This window comes from Eucyclogobius newberryi, unplaced genomic scaffold, assembly GCF_026437365.1.
Source record: "Eucyclogobius newberryi isolate DKJ021-1_F unplaced genomic scaffold, fEucNew1.0.hap1 SCAF_2, whole genome shotgun sequence".
NCBI classification, from domain to species: Eukaryota; Metazoa; Chordata; class Actinopteri; order Gobiiformes; family Gobiidae; genus Eucyclogobius; species Eucyclogobius newberryi.
The window spans coordinates 27,198,003-27,217,420 of record NW_027315834.1 but is presented as its reverse complement, the minus strand read 5'-3'; the positions used below and the strand labels follow the sequence as shown (position 1 = coordinate 27,217,420).

The following is a 19,418-nucleotide window of genomic DNA, read 5'->3' as shown; positions in this document are numbered from 1 at the left end:
TTTGTCTTACGTTATCTTATTTATATTTTTATTTTATTTTTTCTCTCTATTCCTTATTAAGAATATGAGAGGTTTTGTCTTTAAGAGTTTTGTTTGTAAGAGTTTTTCTATTTTAAAGCTTTCTTTAAGTTATCTTTTCTTTTACTTCTGTATCTACTTGCGTTGCAACACCGAAATTTCCCCATCGTGTGGACAAATAAAGGCTTAAGTTATCTTATCTTAAAATAAAGGCAGTGTGCACTAGTTCAACAAATATAAGGCTTGTGTAAGTGCAAGACGCAGCAGACACAATTGCTGTATTTCCTTTTTCTTTTAAGAGAGATAAAACTGGTATAATGCCATTTCCTTAAGGTGCTACTGTTTAGGACTAAAACAATTTAAGTGGAACATTGTTAAAGGTCAAAAAGGCGCCATACAAACGTTTATGTTGTGGTCAAATAAGCGTCTATGAAGGTAGTGAGTATTAAAAAAAAAAACATAGCCAAGATTTGCAGAATAAACAGTCAATACTAACTTATATATGTTTGTTAAAGGTGTATTGTGTAACTTTTCTAGTGGAGGGTTTGGTTTTTTTCTCTATGGAGATGTTAGAATGTTCCACAGTATGGCATTAAACATATCGACCTCCACGAAGTCGAGCAGGCGACGCCAAACGATCAAGTTACATGTCAGATCAGCGGAGAAACAAGTCAGCTTTTTAAAAAAATTCTTAGCAGTTGAAAAATAAATAAATACACGTGTAATTGAATAATTTCTAGATACGAGGAATATTACAGGCAAAACAATATCATCTCCCTGGAGACAATCACATGCAGGAAAAGTGACATAGTGCACCTTTAACATGACATTAAAGATAACTATGAGGCAGGTTACTCTTAAACATGCTCTAAACATTTAAAAAGTGAAATCTGAGCTCGTACAGGTTGAAAGTCGAGCGTTTACTGTTGAAAATGAAAGGATAAAACAGCTCTGTGTGTAAAACTATACAACGTAGCACCAGGTTTTTAGGTACGGGGGCCGACTAGGCAAAAAAACGAGTAGCTTCGGCATTCTCCGGACCACGGCTCGGCAGCCAATCAGAGCCAAGCACACACATTTCGTCGACCAATCAGCGGGCAGCATGCAAATTTAACTTGTAAACAGTCAAATGTAATGGCGGACAATTGTCAAACGCTTCCCGGCCCGATTTAATGATAATATTCTGAGATTTATTAATAAAATGGCCGTCCCTGCACTCGAAAATGCACATCCACATTTTAAAATACCCCGTCCAAAATACGGGAAAACGGGTCTCTATCAGTTGCATGAATAAAAATCAAGTCAGTATTTAAAACATGTCTGATTTATAATATTCTAATACATATAAGCAAGTCTCGCTCCCATGTTTCGAAGTAGACGCATTTGCAATTGATGCTTGCGTGCTAAAATGTGCACATCCCTAACAGTTACGTTCTACCTATTTATTCTCTCGCTTACTTTGATAATAGGAACCGTTTCTTTATTAAAGGATTACCGATTGCATAAAAAACGGCATTTTGTAATTGTTCCGGTTTGCACACCCAAAGTAAAGACGCCTGACCTTAACCAACCCACTATTCATTGTGCTTTAAAGCCGATTGCACAAGACCGGAGCTTCTTTAACGCCGTTCCACCAGCCCGGATCATCTCTGTGTGCTCTGTTTTAGGACTTTTATGGCAAAGTGTCCCGCGACTTGTCGAGACTTGTCGCTTGTCCTTGCTAATTTCTGTTTTTGAACCACCCGGCGATGGCTCCCTCTGATATTTGCATTCTAAGGGATCAAGCTAAAGCCATTCTCACCTTCCTCGAGATGAAACGACGTGGTGTGAACAAGCGGAGTTATAAACCGCCGAGCAGGACGGAGGGGGGTAAAAAGCACTCGGTATAAAACCTTCAGTGTGCAATAAAAGGTTAAAGAGAAGGGCGCATTGCTGAGGCAGGCCCGTTCCAGTGGATAAATGAAAATGCATAGCCAGGAGGAATGAGCGAGCGCTCATCGGTACAAACGGGTTTAGGATTTCATGGAACCGAAAAGGCCACGAGATCTTGTCTTGAAGCGCGGTCCAAAAGCGTTGCCAATGGAGAAAATAACTCCCTTATATAAAGTCGGCGGGGACGCGTGATCAAAAGGTATCCGCGCGGTACAGGGTTTGACTATTGGACACTGGCCAGATGCTACTCCGTGTAATCAAATACGGAGTCTTCTGCAAAGTGTCCCGGCACATGTTAGCCATTTCTTTACGTGACCAGATGCTGATTTGTGGTGGATGGTACAAAATGTTTTCTCTGGACCAGGGGTTCTCCACGTGTGGTTTGAGGTGCTGTTCTAGGTATTCGTTTTCTTGTAGATGTTTGGAGTCCGAGTATGAGTTAATACAGAGATGTAGTTCCAGTTTAGACAGTTCTTAACTGCTTTGGTGCTGGTTTAGTCAGTGTTGCAGAAACAGGTAGGCACATCGCCATGGTGATTACAAGGTAGGAGTAGTAGAAGTGGGAGATATGTGTATCCAAAAATTAATGCTATTCCAATTATTGTTTTGGTGAAAAGCAAAAATAGAACATGGAGGATTTTATTTTTTTCATTTTATTTTATTTTATCATTTATTTTGTCTTTTCATTTATTTTTCATTTATTTTTTTCATTATTTCTATTTATTTTTTTCATTTATTCTTATTTCATTTTTTCCATTAATTTAATGTTCTTTGTTAATTTCTTTTTTTTTCATTTTTTATTGAATTCTTTCATTTATTCTTATTGTATTTTTTCTGTTTATTTTAATTAAATTTTTTCATTTATTTTTCATTTATTTAATGGACGTCTGCTGCTTTTATTTTGTGTTCGCTTTCTCTCTGGTCGTGTTTCTTTTTATGTTTTTTTTTATTTAAAAAATAAAAACGTTTAAATGAAAAAATGGATAAATAGAACATGGAGTATATCATCTGAAACAAAAATGTTAAAAAATTACCATAAAAAGAGACAAAAACATCTCCAAACAATAGTATCAAGTCATATTTCATCACTTTTCAGGTTCATTTTATGGGCCATTTACAGACACATTGTGAAAATACTGTCTGGACATTGTTACTGAGCTAATGCAAAACAATAGAGATAAACTGTACATATGTCACCATTAAGGAAGGTGAATATGAACTGCAGGGTAAACATGCATTTCTAAACATCACACTGTTGATATCCAGGAAAACCTACTTTAATTAAGTTTGTTTAAAGCATAAACTAGATATTTCTTCCACACTGTTCTTGTTTAGGCTAATTTCCTTCAGCTTAAGACATGAATGATGTTATTTACTCTTTATTGGAGAGGAAAAGCACAACTTTAACTCTTCATTCTTAACCGCTGACAATGGACCGTCCATAAAAGTAACAACGCTCAGAAATCGCTCGCCCAACGATCCCAAACGTCAGATCATAAGCAGCAGAAGCCGTGTTACATTTGAGGAGATTACGTCACATTAAGGGAATTAACGCGTAATCTATCAGAGTTTATCAGAGAGGAACGCGATAGGATTCTGGCCCCGCGCGGCAGGAAGCAGCAGAGACAGCGAGGTCAGCCGTCCCCTTGTGTTCCGAGGGACCCACGGCTCTTTGGCCACAAGCCCAGTCTGCGTCTGAAAGGGCCCGATCTGCCCATTGTGTGCGCTAAAGCCGCCCATACACGGACACGTCGCCCATTCACGCTACGTCCTACAGCTCATTCCTCTCCCACTCATTGTTGTCTGCCACTGCATCAACCCAGGGCTTATTCTTGATCAGAAATGTAATTTGTTTGATCAATATTCGTCCAACTATCAAGATGATTCTCTCAGTTATTAGACATTAATAACTGAGAGAGGACAGTAAAGAAATTTTCTTTACTGTCCGATTGTCTGGAGTTCTGGAAATCCAATATTGCCAGAAGACGCTGAAATGTCTTTTTTTACTCATCTCTTTGCAGTTTGGGATGTCGTATCAAATTTCGCGATTTAACGATTTATTCACGATTATTGAGATGAAAACGACAGAGAAATATTTCATTCTCTTTCATTCCCACAAAATGTTCTTCAGGTTTGTGACCAGTTTTATGAAATCGAACTTTCTGAATGACGAAATAAAGTAAATGAAACACAACAAAAGCCAAATAAGAAATAATAGCCAGACAAAAAAAAGTACTTAATATTGTTCTGAAATAGTCATGATTATTACTTTTTAGCTATTACTATTATACTGTGAGCTGAATAATGACGTTTATCAATGAACCAAATAATCCAGACAATCTTACCGTATATCCGGACTGTAAGTTGCAAATTTTTTAATAGTTTTGGCCGGGGTGCCACTTACACTTATATTTACACTTATATACTTATACTCCGGAGCGACTTACATGTGATATTATTTGTTATTTTCACACTCATACTCCAGTGCAACTTACATATGTTTTTTTCTTCTCTATTATGCATTTTTTGGCTGGTGCGACTTATACTCCAGTGCGACTTATAGTCCGGAAAATATGGTAGTTGCAATTTTACAGGCCGAAAATCGACACCGCGCGGATTTGGTTTTCAAATGTGTGGTCCGCGCACCTTCAAAACGCACCTCGAGATCGATATCTGCAGAAACCACGATGAAACCCATATTGGAAAACGGACAGACACTGCGTACAACAAGATGTGGCATCGCCCGTCTCTCTCTTCTTCTTTTATTTCACGCCCCTCGTTCCGTCAAAGTCGTTTGTAACCGGTAATTCGGCATGTGACAAACAGAGCGGTCGCCTGCCCCCGCCGCCCGTCACTTAGCGGGGGTCGCTAGGGGAGGAGGCCATCTTTGTGCGCCGGACAATTGAGCCGGCTCGTCCGTCATCTCGGGCTCTTTAAACGAAGCCGGGGCGCTGCGTTTGGGCCTTTTCGCGGTGATGGATGGCGCGGGCCTGATAAATCACAGCTCCCCCCCACCTTTGGTTTGCTTTGGCTTCCTTTTCTTCAATATTTAAGATACATTAGCCATTCACAGGTGTTTTTTTTTTAATGACAGTCACGAGTTTCCCCCGTTGTGATTCTTCTGGCAATAAGAGTGAGGTTTGGTGGTGATTCGTTTGTCCAGGGAGAGTAGAAAAGGTCCTATTTGTGGGAGAGGGTTGAGATGGATGAGGCGGCCCAGGAGGAAGCATAGTCAATATTTAACCAGAAAAACACCAAGAAGACAGGAAGGCTTCATTTAGTAAAAGCCTGAAGTCATTTTTCACTTCCCCTCTGTTAGAATAGGCGCGTGAACAAAGAGAGACATGAACTATGGCTATTTAAAATGTATCATATATCAGCGCGATGGAGCTATAGTGATGCAATTCATTTAAAAGCCTTTGGAACGGATATGCAAAATGTGTTACAAAAATACTGATGTGATTTGATGTGAACTAAAGAACATTATGACAACGCAATGTTATACTGTATTAAAGATCACTTTGAAGCTCTAAATATTAAATGCATATCATTTATTCATACAATTTGGAGTAAGGTTGTGCAATTCTTTTTATCTTAATTTACTGTATTTTATGTTTTTTTGCAGTGATTTATAGTTGTATTAGTTTATACTTTGGAGAGTCAATGGTTTAAAGTCTGTATTATTTAGGTTAGTTAAATGTATATTAAAAGGCGTATTTGTTTTTGTTTTGCTTTGACAAGACAAAATAAATTTAAAAATAATAAACTTAATATAAATATAATCTATACATACAAAAAGGGAGACAAAAAAATCATGATAATTTTTTTGTCATATCGCTCAGCCCGATTTGCAAGTTACACCGATTTTGCACACGACTTGAGCAATAAAACTGACATAACCTTGTGTCTAGATACTATTTCTATTTTTTTTTGAACAGGGGAGTTCAAAAACAGATAAGTTGCATTCAAAAACTATTGTACAAGACTTTTCCTGTTGTTTGTCTGTCACAAACAATTATCTCAATCGTCGACGAGTCAGCGATTCGTTTTTCGATGAGTCGACTTGAGAAACAATTATTTCTAATGAACATTCTGACTTTTTAAATACATTTTGCACCACATGAAAGTTAATAAATGGTGACTGAAGGATTATTACATACAGAACATTTACAAATAGAGTGAATTATTGAGGAAAAATGTGGAATTTTGATTTGAAAATACTGCTTTTGTGTTTTAGACTCTTCATAGTCCAGATAAGGATTACGATGATCAAAATAAAACTACGATTATGTTGTCAACTTGTCTCAATGAATCCATTATTGTTGCAGCCTGATGTCGTCCAACAGTGTTTTCTAAAGCCAAATCTATTTTAATACAATACAAATACTTTTCCATCGCTTTTTTTAACATCCTAACTACCAGTACGAAGAAGATGCATGACAAATAAAAACTAAAACAACCGTAATAATGGGAGCGTCGAGTTGGCAAAAGCAGGAGTAAAAGTGCGGGGGACCTCTCTGGATTTGGGGGGTGGGGTGCTGCTGCTGTTCCTGGACCTGGGGGGGGGGGGTCGTTGCTGTTGACGGTGAAGTGCGCGTTTGATTGAGGCGCAGTGGCAGCCGATTTGCCGCTGAGGGGAGGAATGAGGGAGGGGCCGACAAGGCTATAGACCCTTCCCTCACACACTTAACACGTCCCGTCATTAGCTCTGGACCGCAGAGGCGCACACACCCACACACACACACACACAGCTCCTGCCTTTCTCTGGACCTACGACTTCAGGAACCGGCACAGGGTCGACTTTCAAAACTCTCCCGACAGTTTAGGGGGGACTATTTCCTGAGGCTCTGGTGGTGATTAGAAAGGATCCATTGGGCCGATGTTGCAGACACGCGAGACCGGCGCTCTTGAAGACCGGACAACTGGCTTGACGGAACGTGACTGAGATCTCCGTTGGAAAATTGAAAAAAAAAAGTTTGAGAGATGCTTTTCCTCCAGGTAAGAGTCGTTGCCGCTTTAACGCAACAGTTGGTTTTGACGTTTGGAACCGAAGTAATCCGGTAATAGGGTTTAACGCGAGTTGATTATTCAAAGAACGTCAAGGTTGAGAGATCGGGACGGGGACTGTTTTTCGTCAGGAAGTTTGTAAAGCCAGCTCGAATCCTGGTCTATTATGTTAGCCTTAACGTGCAGGAAGCAATGCTGTTTGGACATAGATAAAGATGCATGAGAACGGCCATCGTAATGGGGGGAAATAAGGTCATATAATCCACACACACTGGCCTATACTCCACAGGTCGATGTTTTCTTTTGGAATGTTTTCATGGGTTTCAAGCTACGCCAATGGCCCTTTGTCGCCGAACCAGTTAAGTCCTTCAAATTGAAATGTTGTCTTTTCTTTCTTGCAAAAAAAGGGTTTATTTAGGAATGGTTTGCCTGAAAAACGTGGTGGATGTCTGCACTTTTAGGGTCGTTCCAGCTGTGCTCGCTCCGGCACACCCCCCTGACCTGACCCATTTGGCACTGGAATAACACCAGCACGAGAGAAAAGGCCTCATTATTTTTAACTTCCAAGTGAATCGTTTTCCTAGAGAAAATCAGAAAATGGCAAAGGAAAACAAGCTCCGGTTCGTGCCTTGTTTGCTTTCCAATTTTGTCCTTGAGGTTTAATGGCGGTGATGGAACATTTTCTGCAAGTGTAAATCCGTGTCAGAGATGGGAATACTGGGGATTTGTATTCAAGTTAAAGTACATATAGAAGTACAAGAACAGTTTGCTAAAATGCTTCCAAGATTGTATTTACACCAAAGTATAAAGTAGGCAACATGCTACTCTACTTGCGAGTACATTTTTAAAGCATTTTCGTTGTATTTTTGATCAGTCTTTTCTACAAAACTTCCATAATTAGAATATTTAAAGTAGCATTAATTTGTTTTAAATGGTAATCCAGGTTCTCTCTGTGGCCAGACTGAGAATTGTACTGTAACCAATATAATTTAAATGTAGCTAATTAGAAATACACTGACTTACAAGTACATGTCAAATAAAGTACATGTTAAATAATCAAATAAAGTAATACTAGTATTTGTACTTCTGGAATTATCAGAACAAAAGTAAAAGTACAAAAGTAAAGTAAGTAAGTACTATACTAAGACGCCCTAAAACTGGAGATACTTTGTACTTTTACTTCTTCTCCACTACATTTTTTGAACTGGACTGAAAAGTATAAAGTACTTTCTGTATCATTTGAGTGATGATAAAGTTTTTTAGCCCTGGTTTTTGAAAAAAAAAATATACGCATACAATTGATAAAATTCACCACATTTAATGCTTTAACAGTTCTCAAGTGACAAATACTTTTACTTTTTGTCTGAAAGTACATTTTTAAACTGGTTCTTCAAAACGTCTTTGACACTTTTGCAGTTTTTTGCTCCTTTACTTAAATACTTCTTCGACCACTGGGTATAAGGCCTATACTCTGTCCAAATGACAATATCCCTATACGTGTACATTGACCGGTTTTGCATATCTGATCGTTTAAAACCTGAATGTGTAGCTCCCATAACAGCGTCAGTTAAGCGGGGGAGGCAGCGTCGGTTAACCGTTAGCTCACTACATCTGGCCCGTGTTTACCCAGCCTCAATGTTGTGACTCTTAAATGCTCTTTTTTAACCCTTCGCCTGCCTCGTCCGCTCCCCACCAGCGCTGCAGGTTCAACACTGGCTTCACTTGACAGCTTTTTTTTTTTTCTTCTTCCTCTTCTTCGGACAAAGAAGCCTATTGTAGCGCGCGGCCGCCGCAGGGTGACGGACAGTAACGCGAGTGCCCTGCGTGTGCGTCGGCCCAGGAATCCACAGTCACCTTTTCGCTGCATGCTTTTCTGGGGATGAGAGCGAGGGCACGAGATAAACAAGAGCTTTGAAGATTGTTTTTTAGTCCTTCTGATGTGATGGCTGGCGGTATCAGGGCTTCAGTGAGTGAGTGAGTGGTCAGTACTAGGTTAAGCGAGATAGCGGGACAGGTAAAGAAAAGTTTGCGGGTGATAACATTATCTGCCGAACCATAAAACCTGATAATTAGTCACTGAAGAACAAAGCTAACACCACATAACCTCTTTGTCCCGTGATAAGAGCAGCCCCCTTTTGAGTTGTAACTGCATTTCTGACCAGTGTTTTGGGCCCTCGGGTGTCATTGAACTATATGCTAATTGGGCGATGCTAATATCTCTCTTTGTGGTAACTGTGTTTGACTACATGTGGATCGGTGGGATGCCTCAAGGCCTGAATTGGGACAAGTGCGAAGGAAAGAGCCGGTGCTTTAACCAAACTTTGAACTTTTGGGAGAATTAATCATACATTTTGGTTCCTAAATGGGTTCTGGGATCAATTTTGACACATGCATTCAGTGCTAATAATGGCCCATTACCGCATACACTCTGGCGTGACACTTTCCAACTGTTTTTCACCAAACAAGCTTTATTCTGTTGTTGATTTGCATGTGAAAGAAGCAGGGCAGTCGACCCTTTCAGCATTTTGATTAGATAAGATGCGCTGCAGTGATGACTGTTGTTACAGCCCAATTAGAAACGGTTCTGTGCACGGTAGCGCGTTGGCTAGCTAACAGGTTTTTCACAGGTACTAACTTTTATTTAAATGTAAACAAACACATTTGATGTAAGGACCACCAGGCTGTTTTTGCGTGAAGAGATTACTTTAGTTTGTTATTTTAATTTATTTTAACATTTATCACACCACCTCCCTCTCTAAACACAGAAGTGAGTTTTAAACATGTTGTCAGGATCAGGTCATTGCCGGATCTTTTAGTATTGATTCATTTGAGTACGACTTGGCAAAAAACCCATAGCGCTAGAATTAGACAGGAAGTAGTGACGCTAACACTGAGCTAGCCGGGCGCCGTTGTGCACTGAGCCCTCTGAATGAAAAAGATAAATCCTTACCATAGTGTGCTTAGTATTTTGTGCAAAGAAAGAGCAGATGTTTTCTCAACTACATCGGCGTATTTCTGTTGTTTTAAGAGCAAATCCAGACCATAGTTTTTACATATAATAGATGGAAATGATAAATTATTCTGTACTCTGTTAAAACGTTCCAGTATTTATGATCCAACATTCAACATAAGTTACCATTAAAAGCTTGCCTTTGGCCAATTTAGACGTGCGATCAAGCAGGATAAACAAAGCTATGATACACCTCTGTAATTGGCTGGAAAACGACTTGTAAAGTTATTTTGAGCACTTCGCAAGCCGTTTAAAGACATAAAACAATGACATTGTCAGACGGGGCAAAAGGAGTCATTGTTGTCTGCTCGTTTCCAGGATTTCAAACGCTTTGCCTTGTTGCCACAACAGCGTCAAATCAACAATTATCTTTGGCCGAAACACGGATTACGACTAATTTGAACGATTATCGGCGCATTAGGAAGCGAATCCATATTTGTCTTAACCAATCGGGCGTTTTGGACACGGTTAAAGAGGATTGACGGTTGTTTCTCTTTTGTCATTTCTCCTGCAGCGGCCTTGCGCGATGAACCTGGAGTGCGAGCGACCTGCGCCTCGCTGCGGCTCCGACATGGACCCTCACGTCGGGGGGAAGATGGGGAAGATGTCGGCAGGCTTTCAGAGGAGCTCCACTTCGGACGACGACTCCGGGTGCGCTCTGGAGGAGTACTCTTGGGTGCCACCGGGGCTCAGGCCGGAACAGGTAAAGCGCCATCAATCCCACTTTTATGTTCTGCACGCTGATCGGGGGAAAACGTTTCGTGCAGGGACGGCAAAAATGTTAATCCGAGCACGAGATTGTGATCGCACAGTAACGCAAAGGTGGAATTCACACCGCACGCTGTGGTTCATGCAAGGCTACGTAGGCGGACATTCCATTACAAACGTGCGGATTAGTTAGCGCTGAGCTAAAACAACTATCCGGCCTGGCGTGTCTTTGCATCCTAATTATCTGCTTATCGTTAGAGATTTAGAACAGTCGTAGTATTCTTTTCACATTTGCAACATCGCCGAGACCGACCGTTTTGTTTGTTTTGCCGTTTGTCGGTGACATTAACAGCATTTCGATTCCCAAGTCGTCACTGCCTGTAAAAAGACTTCACAGGCAAATACGACTGTGAGACATTGACACATTCGGCTAGTGTCACGAAAACTAAAAGCTTTTCACCCAAGTCTTAGTTTTAACCTGCATTTCCACTTCCTTGCCCTTCTAATAACTCATACTCAAACATACAGACAGCAAGTGATGACGGAATTAGTAAAAAACAGCATCTCTCTCTCTCTTTTTGCAGATCCAAATGTATTTCTCATGTCTGCCCGAAGAGAAAGTGCCGTACGTGAACAGTCCCGGAGAGAAGCACAGGATTCGACAGCTCCTGTACCAACTGCCACCGCACGACAACGAGGTAAAGACGATCGATGACTGTTGTTGAGAGAAGAGAGTGAAGTAATAGCATCAAAAAGGGACGCTACGGCCCAAGAGCTTAACGACAACACAGATCTGTATCGAAAGAGGAGGCGATCAACAGACGTGATCATTTTTAAATCATTGAGACATAGATTTAGCCTATAAAAAACCATGGCATATGGATAAATAAGAAAAAACAAAAATTATAAATACATTAAAAACAAAAACGTCTCTAGTGTTACTTTAACAGAATGAGATAACGTTTTATTACAATCGTCAGTGAGCAAAATTCACACACTTCCAACGGCAATGGGTGCAGAATAAAACAATCAATAATAATAGCAGTAAACAAAATATAAACTATGATAAAGATGAGAAATGCATGAAAAATAAGGTGTTGAATAAAATAGCGTATTTGCAACTGCATTTCATACTCGTGCGACTTATATATGTTTTTTTCTTCTCTATTATGCATTTTTTAGCTGGTGCGACTTATACTCCGGAAAAATAAGGTGAAAAATAAGGTGTTGAATAAAATACCGTATTTTCCGGACTACAAGTCACACCTTTTTACATAGTTTTGGCCGGGGTGCAACTTATACTTATATTTCTACTTATACTCTATTATGCATTTTTTGGCTGGTGCGACTTATACTCCAGTGCGACATATAGTCCGGAAAATACGGTAATCTGAACATTTACATTGACTAAATTTAAAACATGTTCTTTTCATAACTGGTTGCCCAGAAACAAGTGCATCGACAGCTGACATATCTCTAATATCGCTCTAGTGCAGTTACAATCTTCTGCCATTACAGGCTTATCGGGACAAGCGAGTCACATGTGCCCTTTTGCATTACAAGGGTCAGCCAAAACCAGCTTTTCCTCGTAAAACCAAACTAAGACACATTCCCTCAGTCACTTGACAACCCCCTTGTCCAACAATAAAAGTGGCATGCCTCACTCTTCGCCGGGAAAGCTTTACGACGTGCAAGTAAACCAGCGCTCCTTTCACATGTGTTAATAGAGTTTACATTAGCAGATATGGCCGAGGGGTTATCACCAGAGGGGCGGGACAGAAAGGCTACTGTCCGCAGGGGGGGGTGGTCTCCGTACGCACACTTGCACACACAATATAAGAGGTAGGCACGCAGTCCGGGCGGTTTTATGATGTTTGAGTGGATAAGGACGGCCGGCTTTGCGTGATTCCTTGCGTAACATCGGGGTTAGAACGATGCAGGGACGGTGAACGTTTACTGTTGTTTAGAGAACAACTGAGGCAGTTGTTAGGATAGTCCCGCTCTTTTATCAGAGCCATCATCACCGACTCTAAACACCAGGGAAGTGTTTGGGGATCGCTGCCGCCGTCCTTTCAACGCAGCCTTCGGGGGGATTAGCTCTAATTAAACCCGTCCCAGCCTTTCATGGACCTGGAATCGTGGACAAAAGTGAACGATCAAAGCCAGATTTTTGGGGGAATTATTAGGTCATTGTTCTCCACGTACACACAATTAACGTACTGTACTGTGCAAAAATCCATGTATGGACTTGTTGGGTTGTATTTACATAAAAGGAGTAGAGTTATGACCGGACAGACTTCCATTTCAGATTTGCTGGATAATTTTGGTAATTTCTCTAGCAAAATGATTAACAGGTCAACCAAAGCCTCGAAACACAACAGAAGCACACAAACAGTATGAGATATGTACTGTATTTTCCGGACTATAAGTCGCACCTTTTTTCATAGTTTTGGCCGGCCGGGGTGCGACTTATACTTATATTTGTACTTATATATTTATACTCCGGAGCAACTTATATGTGATATTATTTGTTATTTTCACACTTAAAAAAACGTATTTCATACTCCAGTGCAACATAGACCGTATTTTCCGGAGTATAAGTCGCACCAGCCAAAAAATGCATAAAGAAGAAAAAAACATATGTAAGTTGCACTGGAGTATGAAGTGTGAAAATAACAAATAATATCACATATAAGTCGCTCCAAAGTATAAATATAAGTATAAGTCGCACCCCGGCCAAAACTATGAAAAAAGGTGCGTAAAATACAGTATTTTTTTTCTCTATTATGCATTTTTTGGCTGGTGTTATGGAGTTTGGAAAATACGGTACATTATGACAGCATTATAACTGTAAACTGTAGTTGTAAGTGCACGGTTTCCCTCAAATATTCAGAAATACAAACAATAAAGTATATGTTAACGCGGGGACACAACATCACAAAATCTTGATGATGGGATCTATTTGAATCATTTCCCAATGCAAACCGCACTAGTATAATATATAATTACTGGAATATAATTACTTGGAATACAACTGTTCTTATGTCCTCTTCTTCCTAGGTGCGCTACTGCCACTCTCTGACCGAGGAGGAGAAGCGTGAGCTGCAGATGTTCAGCTCTCAGAGAAAGAGGGAGGCACTGGGCAGAGGAACACCCAGGATCCTGCCCCGGGCGCTCCAGCACACCCGCTGCGAACATGTAAGCGTCTCACATTATAGACACACATGCGCACAAATTACAAGCTGACTAACGGCGCTTTTAAAACTGGAGAATGAGCCACGACAAGAAGAAAAAACCCACATGTAATTAGTTATATCAGAAAGTGTCATTATCTTACCTGGAACTATGTCTACCTGAGGCAAAAATCTTGATTGGCTAAACGGGATGTCTTTTAATCACGGGCATACAATTCCTCATTAGGCTGAGAAAGGAAGCGGGCAAATTGGGAAGCTCGTCGTCAAGCCAAGTGGAGCCACATTATTCCTAGTGAGGAATTTCCTGCCGCTCATCTGTATCTCAGCAGGACCAGCTCGGAAAAAGCACAGGCGAACACATGCCATTGTTGGATAGGGTCATAAAATACAACTTTCTTCCATGTGGCGGGGCATTATCCAGTCTTCAACTATATTGAGTGATGTCTTAAGGCAGGAGTGTCCAAACTTTTTTCACCGAGGGCCAAATTTTTAGACTTAGAGGGCCACAAACAACCCAACAATGTCAAATTTGTCAAATAACAAAATGAATCATTCGAATTTTTGCATTTCTTTAGTAAGACTTGGAACATATATTAGATTGGTATAACATCATAATGCTTGAATTTTTCCAATTTCACAGGAAAAGGTATGACATTTTGTTGTTTGGACCAACAGGAAGCCGGAGGGCCAACAAAAATTGGTCTGAGGGCCGCATTTGGCCCCCGGGCCGTAGTTTGGACATGCCAAGGGATAATTAAACAGAATAAGAAAACTGCTTTTATTCATTATCAAGACTTCAGTTGAATGAAGATGAAGTTGAAACAGTTTTTCTCCAGTGTGTTCAAAAAAGTTTGTAAAAAGACGCGGTTTTACCAAATAATAGGAATTTATGGTTTAATGCCGTCTGGGTTTGGATTCGACAGACACGATTAAAGAACGGCCTGAGAAACGCCACAGTGGAAACTATGTGCAAACCGAAACGCTTATGCCAACGTTTGATTGGTGACACTGTTCAAAACATCACATCAAGCACAATCTATGAAGCGCTTGATCAGATTGTTCAAAAAAACCCTTCAAAGCGGGAAAATAAATATTGGGTTTGTGGTAGTTTACTGTAAATATCCCACATCCTCCGCTAAGGATTCAGGAAGTCGAGGCGAGCCACGCTAATACACACTTATGGCTTCGCAAGGTCACATTCACCAACGCCAACTGCGGACCCATTTAGACATTATATAGAGTGTCCAGTCACAAACTCAAGATGACAACCACTCTGTCAGTCAACCCACACTGACAAATCTACTCACACTCCCGCAGTGTGAAAACGGATGCATCATAAAGACGCAGGACTACACACAGACACATTCTTCAACACATGTGCACATGTTCACACTCCGTTTGTCAGGCTATACTTTCCTTACACTGTAAATCCCACAGACACACAACCGCCCCCCCAGCCCGTCCGCCCCCCCAGCCCGTCCGCCCCAGCAATAATGTCTAACAGCTGGCCAAGCAGAGCAACAGCAGTGCAATGTTGATTGGCTGGGCACATGTTCTGACAGTATCTGAGTAAACAGTTTAAGCGTTATTCACTTTAAAAAGATACACACTTTTCAGTATTGTATTGTGACATTACCGCGGTAGTGGTAGGAATTTTAAATTTGCACTTGGGGTCCATAGGATATGAGCCCTAAGCCCTTTGGTGTCAGGTTGCCAGGATGTTACAGGTTTAGGTTTAGGATAATGACTTCTGCTTCTAGCAATAGCATTATATTTGTGTTACCTTGAAGAGATTAAATGGCATATTGCCTTCAGTATTGTCTGTCAGAGTATATCAGTCCCGACTGTCAGCATTGAGGGATTCAATGTTGCATTTCCAAAAGCTCATATTCCTTTGTGGCTTAAAGCACTGTTTGTCCTTCTTTGTTTGGGCATCAGTCTGACACAACACTTGATATGTGCAATATTTTAGGAGAGCTTTATCTCCCAACTGTCTACAAAATGTTGCATTGTCCATCTGTCACAGACGGCAGACGTACTAAATATCAGTTTTTGATTTAGAATACCCTTTGGAATTGGATCATCCACTGCAGTCCGATACTCAGCATAACATTTGAGATATACATAAGAAATGGGGGTCAACTAAGTCAAATGTGTCTTTGTTGTTACAGTGTGGTGGAGGTATAAATGGAGGAGAGATGGCAATTTTTGCCTCAAGGGCAGGGCCCAGCCCATGCTGGCACCCAGCCTGCTTTATGTGTGAAACCTGTCAAGAGCTTCTTGTGGATTTGATCTACTTCTATCAAAATGACAAGATCTTATGTGGAAGACATCATGCTGAACTTCTGAAACCACGATGCTCCTCATGTGATGAGGTAAAACGTTTTTGATCAACCATTGTGTGTTAAATTGTAGTAGATTATCAAATAACTAACCGCAGACCTTGTTTCCTCAGATCATTTTAGCCGATGAGTGTACTGAGGCTGAGGGGCGGCACTGGCACATGAAGCACTTCGCCTGCTTCGAGTGCGAGACGATGCTCGGCGGACAGCGTTACATTATGAAAGACGGGCGGCCCTACTGCTGCGGGTGCTTCGAGTCCCTATATGCAGAATATTGTGAAGCTTGTGGTGAAAATATAGGTGCGTTTGTGAATTGGGAAAACATTAGGTGCAACCATGAGCAGGTATTTAACCAAGGCTCTCCTCTTTGTCCTTGTAGGAGTGGACCATGCTCAGATGACATATGAAGGAGTGCACTGGCACGCCACGGACCAGTGCTTCTGCTGTGCCCAGTGTAAAACCTCTTTACTTGGTAGTCCGTTTCTGCCTAAAGAGGGCCGCATCTACTGCTCGAAGGCCTGCAGTCAAGGAGAAGACGTTCACGCTTCAGACTCTTCGGACTCTGCTTTCCAGTCGGCCCGCTCACGCGAGTCCCGCCGCAGTGTGCGAATGGGGAAGAGCAGCCGGCCCGCCAAGCAGTGGAGGCAGTCTGAGCTCTTTCACGCCAAAGCTTCTCCTCCCGATTTTGACTACAAGTTACGGGACTGCAAGGGGGATGGAGCGGCGGACCGGGACATGGATATTGTGGGTCGTAAACTGTCTGGATTGGGGCTTGAAGAAAGATTTTGGAGGGATCGCGAAGAACAGGATGTTGGCGGTGAAGAAGATCCCGAGGAGTGGGCTCAGCATGAAGACTACATGACCCAGCTCTTGCTCAAATTTGGCGACCGTGGATTACAACAGCCACTTCAGCAGCCGTCCCTCAAATCCCCGAGCCCCGGTGTTGAGAGAACTCGGTTAAACAGCGTCTCTGACCCTTGGTTGAAACCCGACGCTACATCTTTGGGTATTAGCGCCTCGTCTCCGACTCCTACAAGCCCAACACAGAGCCACGCCTCAAACCAGTCCCGAGCCCTCAGCCCCGGACTCATGAGCAAGAAGAATCTGCCCGAGATGTACTGGGCTCAGTCACAAGACGGGATGGGTGATTCGGCCTATGGGAGTCATCCGGGGCCCGCCAGTGCACGCAAAATCCAAGAGCTGGAGCTGGATGAGGAGCAGGACCAAACCAGATCTGGAAAGGTGTTTTGGCCAGACTCCAGGCAGTGGTATGAAGACTCCCTGGACTGTATCGCAGATGAGCTGAGGCAGGTCGAGCACGGTGTCGGCGACTCCATGGATTCCCTAGCACTTTCCAACATCACTGGTAAGGACATTACACTTTGAATACTTTCATCTGGTCAAGAAAATATTTTGAGAACATTTTCCTTCTTTCAGGTGCTTCGGTGGATGCAGAAGGAAGAGACAGACCGGTGCGGTATTCTCTTCAAGCCATCCAGGATAACTTGTTGATGCCAGATGACTGTGAGAAGATGAGCAACATGGGAACGTTCAATTCTTCTCATCTTAATCACAGCAACAACTCACTCAACCTGAACTTGGAGAAAGTCACAGCAGATGAAGAAGTAGCGATGGCAATGAGAGGAGGCCTGTCACCCCGCTCCGAGGTCCTTTCTCCTTCATTTGTTCACGCACCCGCGCTGAGGAGGAGCAAGTCTCAGTCCAGGCCACCCCAAGTGGTCACCTTTTCCGAGGACACTGTGGACAATGGATACGAGTATGACGTAAACATTAGGAAACATCCCATGAGCGAGAGGCCTCAACGAAGGATGTATTGCACTGATGAAATGAGCCAAGACAAAAACCGTCCGACCAGTCACCATGGACACAGGAAACAGCATCGACAAGGCAGACACCACAAGAGCCGCAAAACCCGCTCAGATAATGCCCTTAATATGGTGCCCCTGGATAAAGTACAGAGGTACTTTGACCCTCAGCAGCAGCAGCTGGTTGATCCCCGTCATGGGGGGATGTTGGTGCCACATCCCTCTCAAAGGCTTCCTCTTGCCCTGCCCCAAACGCAGTCAGACTACATGCTTAGGGGGCTTTCTAAAGGGGACCAGCGGACGGAGCCCTTCATGGGACTCTACCAAGAAGAAGATGACGACTGGTGCTCTACGTGCTCCTCCTCGTCAGACTCAGACTCGGAGGAAGAGGGATACTTCCTGGGACAGCCGATCCCTCAGCCTCGCCCTGCCGGGAGATACTACGCAGAGGACTATCCCACAAGAGTAACGGCCCTGTCTCCACAGAGCCACGGCTTGCATAACCACAGGAGAAAAAGTCATCGGTCCAAAAACTGCATCATTTCCTAACAGCTTGGTTAGATTTCCACAGTAAAGAGACAATGTCTGAGCAACTGCTTTACACAGTTCTAATGTGTGCTCATAATAAGCTTATTGGTGTTACTTATAAATTGTGCATATCACATGTTGATCCAGATCCACTGGTGGAAACAGAATCTGGGCATTGTACATTTGTACAGATAATGGGATTTATTGAATTTTAGCACTACATGGGCAGGTATTTTAGAAAGCCTGTTCTGGACAGTTATGCACATATTGGCAAAGTGAAGACTTTTTTTTTGTTTATCCATTAAATGTATGTTGTGTAACCAAATTTGAAATCAATATACCCGTTTATTTTAAGGCAACACCATTTTCCAGAGGTTGAAAACTACTATAAAAAAATAAAATTATTTAATGAGTGACACAAACTGAAAATGTACATAGTAAGTTAAATTTTGAATACTAGTATGTTTGTATGTGGTTAAAAACATGCAGAGCTCATTCAATACAAACAAGTCATCATTAATGCCATGTTAATAACACTCATTTTAACAATTTTTCATGCTCTGCCCAATTTTCACTTTCTTTTCCATACATTTTCTATAAGCTTTGTGCTGTAAGGACGTTTGTAATAAAATGTTTTTGACTCTTTATCAGTCTTAGTGTTTGTGTCTAATATGAAAGAAAGCAAACAAAAGATAAACCTGTAAACATTGTGTTAAATAATTTTACTTTCAAAGGCGTATTTTTTTTTTGGAAAAACACAAATCATTTAAATCAGGTCATAGATTCCCCCCCTCCCCAAGCAACCAAAAGAAGAAAGAAAAAGAAATAAAATATAGTTTAACACTATACAAAT

At 41.6% G+C, this 19,418-nt stretch overlaps 1 protein-coding gene across 1 annotated transcript; it reads left to right on the top strand.

Annotated features, from left to right (window-relative positions):
• Nucleotides 1-10,481: 10,481 nt before the first annotated feature.
• LOC140368025 (prickle-like protein 1) lies at nucleotides 10,482-19,207 on the top strand. Its single transcript, XM_072454870.1, has 7 exons — nucleotides 10,482-10,670; nucleotides 11,260-11,373; nucleotides 13,736-13,873; nucleotides 16,041-16,244; nucleotides 16,325-16,511; nucleotides 16,591-17,577; nucleotides 17,649-19,207. Exons 1-7 carry the CDS (start codon nucleotides 10,494-10,496, stop codon nucleotides 18,584-18,586), a joined length of 2,745 nt encoding a protein of 914 aa, XP_072310971.1. The 5' UTR covers nucleotides 10,482-10,493; the 3' UTR covers nucleotides 18,587-19,207.
• The last annotated feature ends 211 nt before the right edge of the window (nucleotides 19,208-19,418 follow it).